The sequence below is a fragment of the Rattus norvegicus genome, chromosome 10 (assembly GCF_036323735.1).
Source record: "Rattus norvegicus strain BN/NHsdMcwi chromosome 10, GRCr8, whole genome shotgun sequence".
In the NCBI taxonomy this organism is placed as follows: Eukaryota; Metazoa; Chordata; class Mammalia; order Rodentia; family Muridae; genus Rattus; species Rattus norvegicus.
Window position 1 is genome coordinate 79,531,750 of NC_086028.1, and position 20,655 is coordinate 79,552,404.

At 40.7% G+C, this 20,655-nt stretch overlaps 1 protein-coding gene across 15 annotated transcripts in view; it reads left to right on the forward strand.

Moving 5' to 3' along the window:
• The window catches only part of Spag9 (sperm associated antigen 9), a 134,399-nt gene that overhangs the window by 91,439 nt on the left and 22,305 nt on the right, over nucleotides 1-20,655 (forward strand). For all 15 annotated transcript variants that reach the window (XM_063269405.1, XM_063269407.1, XM_063269406.1 and 12 more), the window contains 13 exons: nucleotides 249-401; nucleotides 1,252-1,303; nucleotides 4,562-4,692; nucleotides 6,655-6,711; nucleotides 7,632-7,805; nucleotides 8,931-9,060; nucleotides 9,504-9,593; nucleotides 9,965-10,132; nucleotides 10,545-10,716; nucleotides 14,329-14,547; nucleotides 14,790-14,985; nucleotides 17,117-17,242; nucleotides 18,202-18,282. In XM_063269405.1, coding sequence (XP_063125475.1) covers nucleotides 249-401; nucleotides 1,252-1,303; nucleotides 4,562-4,692; nucleotides 6,655-6,711; nucleotides 7,632-7,805; nucleotides 8,931-9,060; nucleotides 9,504-9,593; nucleotides 9,965-10,132; nucleotides 10,545-10,716; nucleotides 14,329-14,547; nucleotides 14,790-14,985; nucleotides 17,117-17,242; nucleotides 18,202-18,282 — 1,749 coding nt within the window. The remainder of the gene's footprint in view (nucleotides 1-248; nucleotides 402-1,251; nucleotides 1,304-4,561; nucleotides 4,693-6,654; nucleotides 6,712-7,631; nucleotides 7,806-8,930; nucleotides 9,061-9,503; nucleotides 9,594-9,964; nucleotides 10,133-10,544; nucleotides 10,717-14,328; nucleotides 14,548-14,789; nucleotides 14,986-17,116; nucleotides 17,243-18,201; nucleotides 18,283-20,655) is intronic.

The following is a 20,655-nucleotide window of genomic DNA, read 5'->3' on the forward strand; positions in this document are numbered from 1 at the left end:
TCTACCACTGAGCTAAATCCCCAACCCAGAAAGCAGGTTTTTAAGTTTAATTCTTCTTAATGCTGATTTTATTTATTGGTGGTATGTCTTGTATCATTAGGTTGGCAAGTATGAAGAGCAAACATTAAACTCTGACTTTATGGCCTTTGTCTGTGAGAACATTAGGAAGAATGTATTGTAGTGCACAGTTCAGTTTTAGGATTTGGAAGGGCGTTTGTAATGATGCACTTGAAATATGTGTTTTTTAGAAATGCTTTGAATGTAGTGAAGAATGACTTAATAGCAAAAGTGGATGAGCTGACCTGTGAGAAGGATGTGCTTCAGGGAGAGCTGGAAGCTGTGAAACAAGCCAAGCTGAAGCTAGAGGAAAAGAACAGAGAACTGGAGGAGGAGCTCAGGAAGTAAGTCTCAACAGTGTTGGAAGCCAGGCTGTCCAGCCTGACAGATACTACAGCATGAGGCTGCCATCCTCATGTATGGGACTGTGGTCATAGCCGCTCTGCAACACACGCCCGCTCTGAACTAAACACCTTGCCAGGGTGCCACGAATAACCTGAGACTGAGACCTTCAGCACACTCCAACCAGGAAGGGTCCTGAAGAGCGTAAAGGGTCTGCCACGAGCTGGCTTCTCTGTTTACCACTCTCTTAACCAAAAGGTCCTGTTTTATGTTTTGTTGTTTTCTTTTTCTTTCTCCTATCCATCTTGGTGTCAAAAGTTATAACTGGGCTGGAGAGATGCCTCAGCAGTTAAGAGTACTTCCTTGCTTACTCTTCCAGAGGACCAGAGATTACCCACAGTAGGCAGTTTTCTCAATTGCCTATAACTCCAGCTTCAGGGGATCTATACCACCCTTTTTGACCTGCTCACACACAGATATACACAAATCTTTAAAACACAAACAAAAAAAACCTTAAAATCTTAAATTTAAAAAAATTATTTTTCTCCATCTAGCTTGCTTTTGTTGTTGCTTCTGATCTTGAGACAGTCTTATATGACATAGACTGGCTTCTAATTCACTGTGTGTAGCAGAGGATAGCTCTGAACACCTATCCTCTGTCTTCAGCCTCTCGAGAAGTGATAACATTTTTCCAAGTTGAAGGCAGCTGTTTGCTACCCTTTGGACAAAAGAAAAGTAATCTTTTAGTGGCAAATAAAACTGTTTGCCTATTCTTTCATTATTTTTGAAGATGAGTTCAATTGTAATAATATTGTTTTGGGGTTTTTTTTTTTTTGTTTTTTTTTCCACTAGAGCTCGTGCAGAAGCTGAAGATGCAAGGCAAAAAGCAAAAGATGATGATGATGTAAGTTTATGGTTGGAAACAGCTTTTTGATATTTTGGGAGTACCTTACTAATATTTAATATTTATATAAACAAATTATAAATATATTACTTTAAATGAAATATAGTTATATATAAAGATATAAAATAATAGATGGATAGATAGGTAGATAGATGGATAGATGCCTTTAAAAGAAGACAAGTTTCTGGATCATGAGTAAGCTGGCCCATGCTTCCATATGGTATCCACATGCTGTATTTTCTAGTGCTACATGCTCACTTTTTCTCAGTAGTTGAGTGCTCTGACGTGTGTTAGCATGCTATTGTATTTGACTTTTATAAGATAAGGTTTTGTTAGGTAGCCCAGACAGGCCACATACACATTAATTAACTAATTAATTAATTTTATGGGTTTCATCTGCCTGTTTGTGTGCCACATGTATGCCTGGTTATTTATTAATAAAACAATTAATAAATTATTTAGATGGGCTTGCAAGATGGCTCAGCATGTAAAGGTGCCATTTTACCAAGCCTGATGACCCGAGTTCATTCCCCAGGACCACACAGTAGAAAGAGAGAACATTTTCCCACAAGTTATCTTTTGGCCTCCGCATGTGTGTTTTGAAATGCATGCATCCAGACACATACATAAATATATATCACACACAAAACACATAGACAAGCTAAGTAATAAATGTAAGTTTAGAAAAGCCTAGAATACTGCCAAATATATCCCCCACCCCAGAGGAAGTCATGACCCTTTATCATTTATTTAAGTAAAAAAATAATTCCATCATGTAAATATGCACACATTGTTCTTTCGTTGTTGTTGTTTTGTTTTTTGGTTTTTTCCCATTGTTGTAATTATCATGAACAGTCACCTTTCCTCAGACTACAATCAGTCACCTCAATCAAAGCGTCTCACTTGAGTGGTTGTCTAAATTGCCAGTGGATAAAGGGGAGCCAAGGCTTCTGGGGCTGGCGCCATCCCTATGCTTACCAAGCACGGGCCAGAGAACAAGCTGGCAAGGAGCATTCCTCCATGGTTTCTACTTCAACTTCTACTTAGGTTTCTTCCTTGACTTCGCTTGATGGGCTTTGACCTGGAAGTATAAACTAAATTACATCTTTTCCTCCCATAAGTTACTTTTGGTCCCTGTTTTATCAGTGCATAGGAAAGAAAATAGGACACACACAGAGTTGATATCCATGCAGATCTTAGAATAGTGTATCAAGTTCATATAAATGACAGCTAAGGTTTTTTTATTCTTTCCCCAAAATATGCACTAATACAATTATACTTTGTAACTCCCATCTGGCTTGAAACTTACTATGTAGAACAGGTTAGCTTCAAACTCATGGAGATCTCCTTGGCTTCTCTCTCCTCAGTGCTGGGATTAAAGGCCTACACCCTCATACCCAGCATCATAATATTCTCCCTCTCCCTCTTCCTTTCCATATATATGTATTTCTGTCTTCAGACACAACAGAACAGGAAATCAGATCCCATTACAGATGGTTGTGAGCCACCATGTGGTTGCTGGGAATTGAACTCAGGACCTCTGGAAGGGCAGTCAGTGTTCTTAACCACTGGGCCATTTCTCCAGCCTCAAATCATAGTTTTTTTTTAAATAAATTATTAAAATGTTTGTATTTAGAAATTAAATTTCCTTCTCTATAGTATTCCTACAAAGTATGGTTCTGGTTTTGTTTCATACCACTGTTAGGGCCAGAGGTCCCGGCTCAGTGGTCGAGCACTCATGCCGGAGGCCCGGGTTCAGCCCCTCATATCACTGAGACACTATACTCTATCTTAGAGACTTGCTGTTTTGACTCAGTAGTATAGTTTGAGATTCATTTGTGTTGTAATAACTGGTGTAGTTCATTTTTAGCATCCCACTATATGAATGTGCTATAGTTTTTCTGTTTTCTTGTTAATGAATATTTAAGGTAGGTATTTCATCTTTTTCTCACAACAAACAATGCTGCTGTTAAAGGCATTTAATAAAATAGGTGTGGTGATACTTGCTTTTGTAATCCCAATATGTGCAAAGCCTGAGGTAGGAGGATGGCACATGGAACTGTGTGTGGAGAGGTCAGTTGTACTAGCCTGGATGGCATAGTGAGGTCTGTCCAAAACAAAAACAGACAGGTGATGGTGTGTCCCTTTAATTCCAGCACTCAATGCAGGCGGAGCTCTGACTTTGAGGCCAGTCTGTTCTACATAGGGAGTTCCAGGTCAGCCAGGGCTATGCAGTGAGAACTTGTCTTAATATCAACACCCACCCTACACCCCCCACCCCCGCAATAAAAGAAAACAAAGAAACAACAGTAACAACAAAACCCAGAACATTATAGTACAAGCCTTCTGGAATGAAGACTTGTGGATTGTTGTTGTTGTTCAGAGTATATGCCTAGTCATGAATGGTATTACTGTGTTGGGGAATTCAGAGCTTTTGTTGTTGTTTTCTGTTTTGCTTTTTGAGACAGGATTTCTTTGTAGCTGTGGTTATTTTACAACAAGCTCATAAACCAGGCTGGCCTGCTTCTGCCTCCCTAGCCCAGGTATTAAAGGCCTGTGCAGCCCTCACTACCACCCACCACCCAGCAGAATTCAGGACTTTTGTTATTTGTGGATGACTTTTGTTTGAAGAGGCAGGCTAAATTCTGAGGCAGGAGGACAGAGCAGGAAGACTGCTAAGGTTTGAGTGAAGCTTCTGTGTCACTGTTCCAAAGTGTCAGTATTGACCTAAAGTATACACACCTCTCTGAACAGAGCAAAGCCCTGTTATTAAACTACCTGCTTCCCCTGTGGTTTTGTTTGTTTGCTTTTACTGTTATAGTTAGGTTCTTTAGCAACTAGATAATAGGTTCACTATGTTGACTCCTGGATATGTTATGTGGACTGGTAGTTTGAGATAAATGAGCCTTTTTGGAATTAATTGTAACTATTTGCTGAATATCAATTGTAAATGTTAGAAAAAATGTTTCCAAGTAAAATTTTTGAGAGCATATTAAATCTGTTACACCTGAAACTTTTTAATTCTTACTAATCCTTTTGTATATTCAAATAGTAATATTTATATTCGGAAATTGGATTACCTACTTCTTTTCAGTCATAGATAAAAATTTGAGTGCCCGATTTTATTTTATAAGGCCATTTTAAGGTCATCGAGTTAGAAATAAAGAAATGCTTAAAAACTTGAGATTTGGTTTAAGTGTGAGTCTCAACATCAGATCACGTATAAAGCCCGAGTGACCTGCCACCCTCCTATTACAGAGCGACATTCCTACCGCCCAGAGGAAGCGGTTTACCAGAGTGGAAATGGCCAGAGTTCTCATGGAGAGAAACCAGTACAAAGAGAGGCTGATGGAGCTTCAAGAAGCTGTGCGATGGACAGAGATGATCCGGTGTGTATGAGAAGTGCTCCGATGTTTCTTGCTGTTTCATTGGATGCATGTGTTTCTTCATTGCCAACCAATCCCTGACTGAGGGTTCATGCCATTTCCTTATTCAATAGGAGAAACTTTCGGTTAACGTTTCTAACATTAATAACAGAACGAGACCAGAGATGTCCCAAAGCCTAGGTGTCTTTTGAGATAGTACATGACCTTAGAGGATAATCTCATAACTTGTAAGAGATAGTTGTTGTTACTTAAGAATAATGGTCATTTAAAAAAAAAAAAAAAAGGAAATAATATTCTCTCCCAGTGTCGATTTCACATGCAGTATATGGAAAATATATTTAGTATTTTCCTATTAAATATACTTATTTGACTGCCCCCTCTTTCTCTTCATGCACAATATATTTTTCCTTTGGTGTCTTTCTGTCAATTAGACGTTTGTTTTTATCATTAATATGTTGTAATGGTTCCTGTTGGTGGAGTTAAGTGCCAGCCAGTGTGTGCGTACCATGCTGTGTAACCAGACCCAACCTTCCGTTATTCACTCTCCAGACCTGCTAGCCTCTAATCATCACTCTTTGCAATCAAGCTGACTTCTTTGTAAACTCTCCCTTTTTTAAAACTCAATTAAAATATTAATTTTATTAACAGAACTTATGATCCATTTTCTATGTTGTATATGTTTTACAACTGCAAAAGACAGAGAATGTTTATTTCATAACATTACTTGATATTGATGAAATTTTGTACTTTATTTCCCAAAATTTTATCTTGAAGTTTATAACTAAGACTGTTTCTGTACTATCTATCCACTCCCTACCTCTAAGTACCTTCCTTGACAAATAAGATTTAGTGCACTCAACAGGGGATGTAAACTGTCAAAAAGTAATCATTTAGACTCATGTATCAGCAGCCATTTCTATATTTTATTGTAGCATGCCTGATTCCTAGAATGTCACAATATCCTTTCTTATTAATCCAGTGCCATGTGGGTTAAAAGAAATATTAATTTTAGCAAGGCTTGCTTTTGCTATATTCTCATGTTCACATCTTTTTTTTCCATATAAAACTGTACCAATTCCTACAACATTCCAATAGCTTACAGATCCAAGGCCACAAGACTGGCCCTCCATCACAAACAGCTTGAGAGGACACATAGTTGTCCTTTATGGCTCTTAAATCTCACAGACTGCTGCCATCTAGTGGTCATGATCTCAGTAGACATTCCCTCCTTGCACTCAAAAACAGCTATAGAAAAGTTTGTCAGCTGACTTTCCATTAATTTACTCATATTCTTGAGTTTGAATTATCACATCAGATTTATACATTGTTTTCAAGTTTGTAAACCTAACCTTGAACCCTCCTCATACAAACATCATTTTTAGCACCACTTACTTAGTAAGTTGCCACCAGAGCAGTATAGTTGCAAGATGTTCAGTGAAAGTTTAGAGCGCAGATAAAAGAAACCTTAAAGTAAGAATAGGAATTTGTAAGAAGTATTTTAAAGAGGGAGCTAGAGTATATCTTTAATTTTTTTCTTTGCTTTTTGTTTGTTTGTTTGTTTGTTTGTTTGTTTGTTGAGAGAAGATCTTGTTCCAAACTGGCCCCAAACTTACAGTCCTTCCACCTCAGTCCTGAGTGCTGGGATTAGAGTTTTGTGCCATTACACCCGCCGTGAATGCTTTTGTGCTGTTCGTCAGAGGCCTGCTCTTGGAGTCTAGCCACTTGAAAGATGATGATGCTAAGAGGAGTTCTCGAGACTAAGACTTTAGGGCTAGTCTGAACAACAGAGTGACTCCTTGTTTCTTAGTAACAAGAAAGGGGGAAAACTTAACTATCAACATTGAGACTTACTGGTTATTTGTCTAACACTGGAATAATGCTCTGACAAGAGTCTGTAAGAAAGTCTAGCACTCTAACAAATACATTTGTTTGTTTGTTTGTTTGTTTGTTTGTTTGTACATTTAGGGCCTCCCGAGAAAATCCAGCTATGCAAGAAAAAAAAAGATCAAGCATCTGGCAATTGTGAGTATAGTAAGGACCAGAATCAGAGGTGATGCTTGGAGACAACACGATACTGACTTTTCCCAGTTGGGAGGAAATAGCTAATCCGAAATCCTTCTCTTTAATATACAGCATGCCAACTCGGTAAGGCTGTGCCTCAGGACCCAGAGTAGGCTATCGTAAGCTGCACTGTGTTGGTTATGCCTTTGTGGAATCTTCTGCTGGCTTACATAAAACCATGGGGAATTATTTATAAAATTGACAGTTACATGAATCCCCATCAAAGAGAAGATGAGAAATTTGATATTTGTACTGCTCAGTTAGTCTTGCGTGTGTTAAACTTGATTATGTTTGCACCAGAAGTACTGTCTCTTTTTTGACATTAAAACTTACCCTTTAGGATTAATCTTGTTTACTGGAAGCATAAATGTTTAAAACTGTGGACATGAAAATAGATCCTCAAGTTGAGCCTAGAAAATTCATGATATGAGTTAACTTGGTGATGTGTGTTCCCGGTGTAGCAGACCTTTCTATGCACTGCACGCTAAGCTTTGACTGTCATCACAGTCATCCCCCTGCTGCTCACTGACCACTGTGACCTTGTCCCATATAGGAGCTAGCCAAGGAGCCTTTGTATCATACTTGTTTAGTGGAAGCTTTTTGTACGCAAAAGCATCTCTTTCGTTACAGAACTTGCTTATATCTGATCTGGCATTCTAAGCAATACTTACTTTCCCCTGAGTGTCCACGTTTGGTTGTGACTGACTGCTAAGGCTGTGGTATAACTATAAAAGCGATTTTGCGAATGTCTAACTCACTGCCTCGTAAAGTTCAAACTTTCTTAAGCATAAAAGTTTATGGGAAATTGGGGCTTGGTTTTCACAGTGCATGTAATAGACATAGCTATAGGTTTTGATTGTTTGCCTCTCTTATTTTGATAGTTTCAGCCGACTTTTTAGCTCTTCAAGTAATGCAGCAAAGAAGCCCGAACCCCCTGTTAATCTGAAGTACAATGCCCCCACCTCTCACGTGACTCCCTCCGTGAAGAAAAGGAGCAGCACTTTATCTCAGCTCCCTGGTGACAAGTCCAAGGCGTTCGATTTCCTTAGTGAGGAGTGAGTATTCCGAACAGAGTGCTAGAACCGGTCACCCTTACTAACTCCTCAGTCGCTGAGAGAAGTCGACTGTTTGTAGCCAGGCATAAAGGCTTATGTTAATCCAGGACTCAGGGTGCTGATGCAGGAGATCATCACCAGTTCCTTGCCAGCCTGGTCTGTACAGACAGTTCAGGCTAGCATTGGCTACACACATAAACCTGTCTTAAGAACAAAGACTATTATTTTGCGTGTTGGGGTTATGGATAGAAGTGGAAAGAAGAAAAAAAAAGGATGGTTTCTATAGCGTGGATGGATGCTTTTAAGTAAATTACCTGTAGAGCTTAGTAATGTCATTCTAAACCTGTGGAAGCTGAGGCAGGAGGATTGTAATTTTGAGGCCATCCTGAGCCACAGGGATTTGGAGACTTTGCCCCAAAATGAGTGAATGAATGAGTGAATGAATGAATGACTTGTAGCCAGCATTTCTTGTGAAAATTGCACTTTAGGACTAGTGAACTGGTTGAGCAGGTAAGAGTGCTGCCAACCTTGGTGGACTGAGATCCATCCCGGGACCTGTGTGTCGGAAGGAGAATGCACTCTTCTGGCCTCTGAGGGCACCAGGCATGCACATAGTGCACAGACATCCATGCAGGCAAAACATTCCAAACACCTAAAGAAATAATTATATCTAAGTTTAAAAAATAATCATGAGAAATGGTGTAGAATCTAGGAGTTTAGCTTAATCACCTTCCATAACAGCTGGCATTAGAAAATTCTCAGTATTTTTTAAGAAAAGAGAGATCCCAAATTACCTCAGAAGTTTATGCTTTTAAATATAACATCTGAAACGTCATAAGTTTGATGACTAATAACTCAGTTTAATACAACATGCTGCTTATTCCCTGTTGAAGGCTGGTTTCACAAACATGGAAAAATCAGCTTTGGTATAATCCTCATGAGCGCGCGTGTGTGTGTGTGTGTGTGTGTGTGTGTGTGTGTGTGTGTGTGTGTATCTGTCTGTGTCTGTGTGTCCGTCTGTCTGTCTCTGCGTCTCGGGTACAAGGCTCCAGGGTGGAGTCAAGGATGACTCAAATGCTGGATTGTTGCATTCTCATAATTAAAACTGCAAATGTCTCCTTTTAGAACTGAGGCTAGCTTAGCCTCCCGCAGAGAGCAAAAGAGAGAGCAGTATCGGCAGGTGAAGGCTCATGTTCAGAAGGAAGATGGCCGAGTGCAAGCTTTCGGTTGGAGTCTGCCTCAGAAGTACAAGCAGGTACTTGGGGATGTGATGAGCGTGTCTAGCAGGAAGTGCACACTGAGAAGAGTGTGCTTGAAAACTGTGAACTAGAGGCAACATCCTAAATTCCTCATTGCGGCCTGCTTCGATATGTTTAGACAAATTTGGAGGATATGGTCTTTCAGGCTATTTTCTAGAGCCCTAGAATGTAGTAAACATGCCAACTCCTAAAGACTAAGCACTTTTGTTTACAAACATGCATTTACGTACACATGCATGATGGTGGTTTCTGCCTCCTGCGAGCTCTCGTGCTTACTGTCTGCAATTGCTGCTTGAGTTTTGCTTATTTTTCAAGTAAGAACGACAGAATCAGACTTGACTTGATTTCAGGAGCAAGCCTGTGACAGTAATGCTACTTATGTGTCTCAGTAGTTCTGTAATCTCAGTGTTAATGGGACTTACTGATGTGTCCCCCTTAGGTAGCCAATGGTCAAGGGGAAAATAAGATGAAAAATTTACCTGTGCCTGTCTATCTCAGACCACTAGACGAAAAAGATGCGTCTATGAAGGTAAGCTGTGACATTGAAGGAGGGACTCTCAAACTCCAGTAGATTTTCCACCCCTAAAAACTGTTTAAAACTGCCTTTGTAGTAGAACAAAGCTCATTTTAACACTTGGTCATTGTTTGTATTTTGAGACGAGTCACTATATAATCCAGGCTGATTATATCCCTTTTTCTTCCATGTTTTAGTCTTGAACCTCTTTAACTCTGCCTCACTCCCCCAAGTGCGTGTGCTACCACAGTTAACCAATAATATCAGAGTATACCGAAATACCCATGGTTCTACCTTTAGTTATCTTTAAAAGGTGAAAATTTTCTTACTACTTGTAGAGAAAAAAATGACATAATAACTCTCTCCCCGCCCCTGCCTCCGAGAAGCTGTGGTGTGCTGTAGGAGTCAACTTATCCGGCGGCAAGACAAGAGACGGCGGGTCTGTGGTTGGAGCAAGTGTGTTTTACAAGGACGTTTCTGCTCTGGAATCTGAAGGCAGTAAACAGCGGAGTGCGTCTCAGAGTAGTTTAGATAAGTTGGATCAAGAACTCAAGGTAAGAGCGTAATGACACGTGACTTCCTGATTTAGGAATGTAGAACTTGAGCTCTTAAATGCAAAACTTGTTTGAGGCAACCTGTAGTGGGGATTATTGTGCACTTAGTTTCCCCAGATGTCCCTTCAACATCGATGGTATTGAGGTATTACTTACATATACTCAAGTGACTACAATTCCACTGTGCCAACTGTGTATCACCACTACTGCAAAAAAGACAGCGTTTTTTTAATTGCCAACCTGCTAATTTAACTACTAAGTTTTAATCCAGAAATACTTGTAAACAATTGTATTTTGACCCTTCCAAATAATCTTGAAATAACTTAAAATAATACTTCGTTTTAGTATAAGAACAGTCTTAAGAATATTTGCACATTCATATAATTTTAAACATTTTCCTCTGCCTACTCAGGAACAGCAGAAAGAATTAAAAAATCAAGAAGAATTGTCCAGTCAAGTCTGGATCTGTACCAGCACCCATTCAACTACAAAGGTTATCATCATTGATGCTGTTCAACCTGGCAACATCCTAGATAGTTTCACTGTTTGCAATTCTCATGTTCTGTGCATTGCCAGTGTCCCAGGTAAAGCAAGACTCCCTCCCTCCCTGTGTTCCCTGCACCTCCTTTCAGGTGGATATGGGTGTGGAGTTGTGGAAGTTGATAAGAGTTGTGTTCCTGGGCTCGTGGTTACAGACTCTATGTTCTAGTAAGAGAGAATTTAAAATAAGATGGGAAGCCATTGAATAAAAATATTTTTAACTAGTTAAAAATAGTGTGACAAATATTTAAAAATGGCACTGAGTCTTGGTGGTGGTGGTGGTGGTGGTGGCACACACCTTTAATCCCAGCACTTAGGAGGCAGAGGCAGGTTCTCTGAGTTCAAAGCCAGCCTGGTCTACCAGAGCGAGTTCCAGGATATCCTGGAACCCTGTCTTGAAAACAAATGGCAACATGTGAGGGTGGCTAATTGATAGAGAATGAGGCGCCCCCTAGATGAATTAGTACAGGAAGGCTGCCAAAGTTCTGAAATGGGTGTGTAAATTTATAACAGTGGTTCAGAAAGATTAGTCAGCCATAAAAGAAATTACACTCTTTTTTCCTGTTATTAAATAATTGTGGTTGAAACACTTTTTTCCGCCTTGAGACAAAGTCAGCCTGAACTATATAGTGAGATTGTGTCTCCAAAAGAAAACAAAAAGTCTAAGCTGACAACTTTTATATATAAAAAAAAAAAAAAAAAAAAGGAACTGCTTTAAAATGTCAAAGCTGGGTGGTGGTGGCACATTTAATCCAGAACTTGGAGGGCAGGGGCAGGTGAACCTCTGAGGCCACCCTGGGCTATAGCTCTTTCAGGCCAGGGCCACATAAAGAAAACCTTGTCTAAAAAAAAAAAAAACAGGAAGCGCAAGGCCCTGGGTTCAGTCCCCAGCTCCGGGAAAAAAAACCAAAAAAAAAACAAAAAAAACAAACAAACAAACAAAAAAAACAAAAACAAAAACATTAAATAAAGTAATATTTTTAAAGTGATAAAAATGGTTTTCCATTGTAAATGCTTAAATGTTTTTATGTCTCACTAGTATTTTAAGCCACGTATGTCTTTTAGTGATAGTACATAATAGAAGCCCATCTTAGTAATAATAGCAGTGGTAGTCTTAATAAGTTAAATACTTGGTTTGTTTTGTTCTTTTCTGTTTGTTTTGTTTGATTTTTGACACAGGGTTTCTCCGTGTAGCCCTGGCTGTCTGTTCTGAAACTCACTAGATAGACCAGGTTGGCCTTGAACCCACAGAGACCTGCCTGCTTCTGCCTCCAAGTACTAGGATTAAAGGTGTATGCCGCCCCTCATCCAGCTAAAAATAAGTTTAATGTATTTTTATTTTCTGTGTGTGAGTTTTTGCCTGTATGTATAGTGTGTGCATGTCTGCTGTCTGTGGAAGCCAAAGAAGGCATCAGATCCCCGGGAACTGAGGTTACAGACAGTTGTGAGTTGCCATATGGATTCTGGGAATTGAACCATGGTCCTCTCTGCAAGTGCTTCCATTAACCCATCTCTCTAGAACCCTCCCCCGCAAAGTTTTAAAGAAGAGTTTTGTTGCATTTTACTTAGTTTTGTGTGATAGTGGAAATGACATCATACCACAGGCGTTAGTTCTCTCCTTCCACGTAGCTCCTGGGGATCAAGTTCAAGGCCGTCAGGCCTGGCAGCAGGCACCTCTATCTGCTGAGCCATCTCACCAGCCCCCGTCCCCTGTTCCTGACTTGATATTAGATATTACTTGTCTTTAACTTCATAGAGCAAAGGTCACATTGTTTATCTCAGAGTGTGCTCTGTTCAATTTCTAGTTAGTATGAAAATTAGAAAGTTCATGTAGATAAGATCCAAGACAGTATTCCCAGGTCTTTGTTGAATACAGTGACCTACCTAAGAACTTGCTCTTGTCAAGGGGTAATGCCAGGACTAACATTGGCTCTCCTAAAAGGTATATCTATCTTGATCTTATTTGGGTCTGAGTAAATACTGTTGAAACTTGAGCTACTGATATTGCCTCTAAAATTAGATCCTTTTAGATTTAACCTATTACTACTTTGGAAAAAAAGTTAACCAATGTTATCTTGTCATTCAAACTTGATATTTCTTGTTATAATTTTAACCTTTGCCCAAATATGAAAACTACCCAGTGAACTTGGGGAGTTTCAGTAGAAAACTAGAAGGCATATGAGTTATTGGTAGGTGTTCCATTTAAGTATTGAAGTGGAAGGTCAGGTGTGGTAGCATATGCCTGTCATCCCATCCCTTCTGAAACAGAGGCAGATCAACAGTTGAAGGTCAGCCTGACCCTATAGAGCAGAACATTGTCTCAACCCCTTACCCAAAAGGATAAAAACCTGATGAAAGTATAAGTTAATGGGTGTGTTTAATAGGGTTCACTTGGATCAGTCTGTTGTTGTGTTCGTAGGGAGTAAAATCAGGTATTACACTGAATGTGATGCATAACTGACATTAATTTTTGGCCCCGTTTGTTGGCTGGTTATAGTGTATATTGGTTATTTGACCACTGATCAGTTTTCTTCTTTACTTACTGTATAAATGGTTGTTAATTCCTGAAATGGGACCCTGTTCAGTCTTTAAACTTTTTTTTTAAGATTTATTTATTTATTTATTTATTTATTTATTTATTTATTTATTTATTTTATGTATGTGAGTACACTGTGGCTGTCATCACACACACCAGAAGAGGGCATCAGATCCCATTACAGATGGTTGTGAGGCACCATGTGGTTGCTGGGAATTGAACTCAGGACCTCTGGAAGAGCAGTCAGTGCTCTTAACCACTGAGCCATCTCTCCAGCCTCCTCTTTAAACGTTTTAATTGTTTTTATTGTTTATGTGTGTGGTGTGTGAGGAGGCCGCGTATGCCATGGCACATGGATGGGGTCAGAGTACTGTGTGAGTTGATTCTCTCCTCCACCTTAAGTTCCAGGGTGCAGACTTGGGGCCCCGGGCTGGTTCAGCAGGTGCTTTGCCGGCTGAGCATCTCACTGTCACCTTTTCTGTTTTGTATGTTATGGCTTAGCCAGGTGTGATGGACACCTGTAATCTCTGCTTTTGGGAGGTGGAGACAGGAGGACCAAGACCTTTAAGGTCAGCTTTGACTATATACAGTTCAAGTCCAACATGGACCAAGGGAGACCTTGTCTCCAAAAATCACACACCCATGTTGTTATCGAACATTAATAGATCCATATTATAAATACCTTTAAATGTTTAAATAATTTGTTATTGTGTGTGGAAGTGTACACATGCCACATTCATGTACAGAAACCAGAGGAAAACTTTGCAAGTTGGTTCTTTGTTCCCACTGTGGGTTATAAGGACCAAACTCAAATCATCAAGTTTGTGCAGTAAATATGTTTTTACCTCCTGAGCCATGCTGCTGCCGGCTAGAGGTATTACCTTTAACCTGTTTTTCATTAGAATATGAATTAATAGAAATATGATTTTTACCTCTAAATTTTTCATTTTATCAAGATTTCTTTAACTCTGCATTATTGATGGTATTCTAGTAGCTGTATGGTTCACCCATATACTCTCACTTCAAACTAGAGTAGCTTTAATAGAAAGAAGCTTCTGCTTGTTTACTGGGTATTCAAAAAAAGGTTTTTTGTGTTTTGTGTTTTGTGTTTTGTTTTCAGGGGCTCGAGAGACAGACTACCCTGCAGGAGAAGAGCTTTCTGACTCTGGTCAGGTAGACAGAGCGTCTCTGTGTGGGAGCATGACCAGTAACAGCTCTGCAGAGATGGACAGCTTGCTGGGAGGCATCACAGTGGTCGGGTGCTCCACAGAAGGAGTGACGGGAGCTGCTGCTTCCCCAAGTACCAATGGTGCTTCTCCGGTGATTGAAAAGCCACCAGGTACACCTTTGAGAGTCTGAGGCTCTTTTGAGAGTCCACATTACAGATTGTCAGTCTTAAAGTAGCCGAGGTGAAAGGGCTGGAAGAAGATGCGTGCCAACCATGTTAGAGAGAGAGCTGTCCGTGTCACTATGCAGTCAGTGCCGAGGAGGGCTCATGGGTCAGAGCTCCAGAGCAGGGTGGTGTAGTGAAAGGATTGGAGTGGACAGACTCATTCAGCATAGTGTTTTATGTCTTTACAGAGGTGGAGGCTGAAAACAGTGAGATTGATGAAAACATTCCAACAGCAGAGGAAGCCACTGAAGCCACAGAGGGCAATGCAGGATCCACTGAAGACGCTGTGGACATCTCCCAGCCTGGCGTGTACACAGAACATGTGTTTACAGATCCTCTGGGAGTTCAGATCCCAGAAGACCTCTCCCCAGTGTTTCAGTCAAGGTATGCCTCCTAAATCAGTAACTTCGGGGAGTCTGCACAAATAAAAAGAATCAAAGTCCTGTCAGATAGCCAGAATACCCACTAACTGACATCCTTGGAGGGACTGAAAGATGTTTTATTCTCTCCTATGTGCTCTCTCTAGAGAGTTTTCCAAACATTTCGTCATTATATTTTCTAACTTTTTTTTTATTTTTTCTCGGATATTTTATATATTTACATTTCAAATGTTAATCCCTTTTCCCCCTTCTCCCATACCGACTACCTCCTCCCCCTGCTTCTATGAGCATGCTCCCACTCCCACCTCAACACCCTGGCATTCCCCTACACTGGGGAAGTGAGCCTTCACAGAGCCAAGGGCTTCTCCTCCTACTGATGCTGGACAATGCCATCCTCCACTACAACAGGCAGCTGGAGTCACGGGTCCCTCCCTGTGTACTCATTGGTTGGAGTACACATGGGAGTTCTGTTGGGGTCTGGTTGGTGGATATTGTTGTTCTCCCTATGGGATTACAAACCCCTTCGGCTCCTTCAGTCCTTTCTCTAACTCCTCCATTGGGGTGCCCTTGTTCAGTCCGATGGTAGCTGCAAGCATCCTCATCTGTATCAGTAGGGCTCTGCAGAGCCTCTCAGGAGACCCCCATATCTGGCTCCTGTCAGCAAGCACTTCTTGGCATCAGCAATAGTCACTGGGTTTGGTGGTTGCATATGGGATGAGTCCCCAGATGGGGCAGTCTCTGGATGACCTCTTCTTCGGTTCACTCTTTGTCCCTATATTTCCTCCCATGAGTATTTTGTTCTCCCTTCTAAGAAGGACTGAACCTTCTACATTTTGGTCTTCCTTCTTGAGCCTCATATGATCTGTGAATTTTTTCTTAGGTATTCTAAGCTTTTGGGCTAATATCCATTTATCAGTGAGTGCATACCATGTGTGTTCTTTTGTGACTGGGTTACCTACTCAGGATGATATTTTCTAGTTTCATCCATTTACCTAAGAATTTCATGAAGTCATTGTTTTTGATAGCTGGGTAGGATGTCATTGTGTAGATGTACCACGTTTTCTGTATCCATTCCTCCGTTGAGGGACATCTGGGTTCTTTCCAGCTCCTGGCTATTAACTTTTAAAAGCTGAAACCAGGGCTGGACAGATGTCTCAGTGGTTAAGAGCACTGACTGCTCTTCCAGAGGTTCTGAGTTCAAATCCCAGCAACCACATGGTGGCTCACAACCATCTGTAATAAGATCTGATGCCCTCTTGTGTGTCTGAAGACAGCTACTGTGTACTCGCATACATAAAATAAATAAATCTTTAAAAAAAAAAAAAGCTAAAACCAATACATATCATGTACATACAGGTACAGCCTAAGTCTGCCTGGTCATTTTCCCTTCTGCTGTTACTGTCTCTGTTGTGATTGGTGTTCTAACTTCCATCCTCCCGACAGATCTGACGGTTCTCTCTGGATTCACCCACCCCAGCTATCAAGACTAGATATTGCCATTACTTAAATTTGTCGTTGTTTGATTTTCCCAAAATGGACTTGAATTAAGTTCTCATGCACATTTTGTTGGTGAGGCCTCTACTTTAAGGACTGTTTACTCCAGAGCCATTTAGTATATTTTTCTATCCCGTTAGATACAGCTCTGGGAAAGCTGGTTTCCTTCTAAGCTTGTTTTTCTTAGTATATAGAGCAACCAAGAGTTTATTAGCACTTATAATTAATGTGAGAACTAAGTTGTGTTTTGAGTTTAATAACCCAGTTTTATATCATCCACTTACTGTGCCCTAACAATCCAAAAGAAGAGGTTTATGATAGAATACAAACATATTTTACTATAATTTATTTTATAAAATTAATTACATATTAGAAATTATACAATACCTCCTGGGAAGTCTTGAATGTTAACTGATGGATTTTATTACTATATCTTATTCCAGTTCTCCACTTAGAACTTCTTCCTAGTTTGTTAGTATTTCTGGTACAGTTATTGAACTACTTAATGTGTAATCATTTAACACCGACTCTTCTGGAACCTCAGTGTTTGTTCATTGTAGTAAGCTTAACTGTTCAATTCTTGAAAACTAAAGCTGAATACACTTAGTGTGGGTTTTTTCCCTTGTGCCTCATTTTCCCAGTAATGACTCAGATGTGTACAAAGATCAAATATCAGTATTGCCAAATGAACAAGACCTTGCGAGAGAAGAAGCTCAGAAAATGAGTAGTCTTTTACCAACCATGTGGCTTGGAGCTCAAAATGGCTGGTAAGTACCTAAGGTGTCTTTTACTTCTATAGTTGAAAGCAGAAAATAGGCCAGACATGATAGTGCAGGCCTATAATCTCAGCACTTGGGAGGTTGAGGCAGGAGGATTGCAAGTTGAAGGTCAGCTTGGGCCACGGAACCTTCCATGTTAGCCTTGGCTTTGTGTGACACCTTCACAAAAACAAAAATCCTAAGTAAGAGATAAATGAAGTGTAGTAAACATAAATATAAACAAAAGGTGTAGATTACTACACAAACTTGTATAAGCACAAAAGTAGACTTTGGTTAGTGTTAAATGGTAAACTTTTTCTTTGTGACAGCATTTTCTCTCTATGTAATAGTCATAGGAGGAAAGGAAAGCAGGATGTTTAAACTGAGTCAGATGTGGTAGTGCAGGCCTGTAATCTCAGCACACAATGAGACAGATGGACGGATTACATAAATTTTAGACCAGCCTGACTTAAAACAAACCCTGTCCCAAAGAAAAAAAAATTGAGTGTGTGTGTGTGTGTGTGTGTGTGTGTGTGTGTGTGTGTGTGTGTGGTGTGTCTTTTCCATAGTATCTGACTTAGTCTGCAGGCCACAGTCAGCCACTGATGTGAAATTGGTTCTGTGCAGATAAGGCATGGGGCAACCCGGAGTTAGCTTGTGTCATTGGCTAATACTCTAGTATCAATAGTGGGTCTAGCTTTGGGGATTCATACACTTCTGTTTGTGTAAATAGCCTGTTTCTCTGCCTTAGGCACGCATCTCTCTCCTCCATTCTCCTTCCCCTCTCTTTCTCTTTCTATCTCCCTCCCTCTTCCCACCCTTGCTCTTTTTCTTTTTGTACAAAAGAACAAAGCCATTTTTCTAAAAATTGAATGTTAATGTGCTGTTGTCTTGGGGGTGCCATCGTCTTTCTTAAATAGAAGCATTGATGATTCTGTGCCCTAACCTTCTTGACTTGACTCCTGCAGTTTGTATGTCCACTCGTCTGTAGCCCAGTGGAGGAAATGTCTCCATTCCATTAAGCTCAAAGACTCAATCCTCAGTATTGTGTAAGTTTTGTGCTTTAAATTATTCCTTTTAAAAGTTTTGACTTTGATGTAAAATAGATTTTAAGACTATTAAAGCTAACATGTATCTCATGACACATCAGTATACAAGCTTAAGTTTTTTGCTTGTTGGTCTTCTTTTAAATTGGATAGTTTATGAATTTACATTTCAGATATTATCCCCTTTCCTGGTTCCCCCCTTTCCCATACCGCCTCCTCCTGTTTCTATGAGGATGCTCCCCCTTCCACCTGCCCACCCCCTCCCACCTCACCGCCCTGCCATTCCCTTACACTGGGGAAAGGAGCCTTCACAGGACCAAAGGTGTCTCCTATTGATGCCCGACAAGGCCATCCTCTGCTACATATGTGGCTGGAGCCATGGGTCCCTCCATGTGTACTCTTTGGTTGGTGGTTTAGTCCCTGGGAGCTCTCGGGGGCAGTGAGGGGTCTGGTTGGTTGATATTGCTGTTCTTCCTATGGGGTTTCAAACCCCTTCAGCTCCTTCAGTCCTTTCTCTAACTCCTCCACTGGGGTCCCTGTGCTCAGTCCGATGGTAGCTGCAAGTATCCTCATCTGTATTGGTAAGGCTCTGGCAGAGCCTCTCAGGAGACATTCATATCAGGCTCCTGTCAGTAAGCACTTCTTGGCATCAGCAATAGTGACTGGGTTTGGTGGCTGCATATGGGATGAACGCCCAGGTGGGACATTGTTGGTTGGTTTTAACCATCACCTTAGTTCCTTTCTATTGCTGTGATAAAACACCATGACCAAGGAAACTTACAAAAGGAAGGATTTATTTGGGCTATGGATCCAGAGGGTTAAGAGTGGACTCCATCCTGACAGGGAAGCATGGCAGCAGGCAGCCTGGATCAGGGTACGCTATACCCACATCTAAGACTGCAAGTAGAAAGAAAGAGAGCAAGATAGCAATGATGCAAGTCTTTTAAGCTCTGAAAGCCATCCTCCAATGATACACTTCCTTCAAGGCCATGGTTTTCCCAAAAAGCACTACCAACTGGGGACAAAGTATTCAAGTACCCACGACTATAGGAGACAGCTCTTTCAACCCACCACAACCATTTTTTTATAAGGTTTATTATTTATTATATATAAGTACACTGTAGCTGTCTTCAGACACACCAGAAGAGGGCATCGGATCTCATTACAGATGGTTGTGAGCCACCATGTGGTTTCTGGGATTTGAACTCAGGACCTCTGGAAGAACAGACAGTGCTCTTGACCCCTGAGCTATCTCCCCAGCCCCACCACAACCATTTTAATGGAACTAGAGAAACTGAATGGGAATGAAGTTCTAAAATGAAAAGTAGATACAAAATGTTTAAGTAGAAGAGAACTTTCTGGATTGAATGAATCTTCACTTTAAAGTTCTGTGTTTATTTCAGAGTATTCCTTATAGCTCAGGAATACATTGATTGGGTGATTGGTTGCAAAGTTCCAACAGTTTGTTCCTAAATCTACAGGTATAGCGGTAAATTGTTAATCTGCTCTGAGCTCCCCGAGGGTGGCATGTGCTCTGTACCCACCACCACCCAAGAACCTTGGATTCACAAATGAAACACACAAACACACACACACACACACACACACACACACACACACACACACACACACACACCCCTCTTTATATTTTGGTATGCCTTGATTAGCTCAATGGTTGGGCACTTTCAAACCTCCCTGCAGCTAGCACACTCTCCCTTCCAATATTCTTGAATTAATACTTGCCAAATCTATATTTTAATCTCTGCTACCTTAGACCCAATCCAGGGAGTGACCCCTCGGGCCAATTTCCTGGATTCTTACTTGTCTGCAGGCCTTTAATTTCGATCTTTCTGCTTCTCTGTCATGGCAAATCCATTCTACGCCTCTCTAATGGGAGAATCCCTTCTCTCCCCTGTTTCTTGCCTGGGGAATCCTAAAAGTCTCACCCTGCCTAGCCATTGCCCATTGGCAACTTCATTTCCCAACCAGAGTGAACTTGGGGCAGGCTTCCTCTAGTCTAAGTGCAGCACATTGTAAACAGGTTTTTTGGGTAACACAATTAGCATGAGAACACAAGCCACTACATACAGAACTGACTCTGTTCCTGTGAAGATGTGTGTCTGGTCTGTAGAGTTACATTGAGGTGTGATGAAAAGAGAAGCCTTGGGCTAGAAAGCCACACCCTGAGATAAGCACGCATGCTGTGCATTAGTTTCTGTGGCATGTTTTCATAAGAAGATGCTCACAGGAAATATCCACATGTTCAAGGGTTGTCAGTCCCTCATCATAACTAGCCCTTTGAGAGGTCTGCACCAGCTCAGTAACACACAGTCCATTCCGTACTCCTGAGTGGAGGTTCTGAAATCCTTTTTCCTA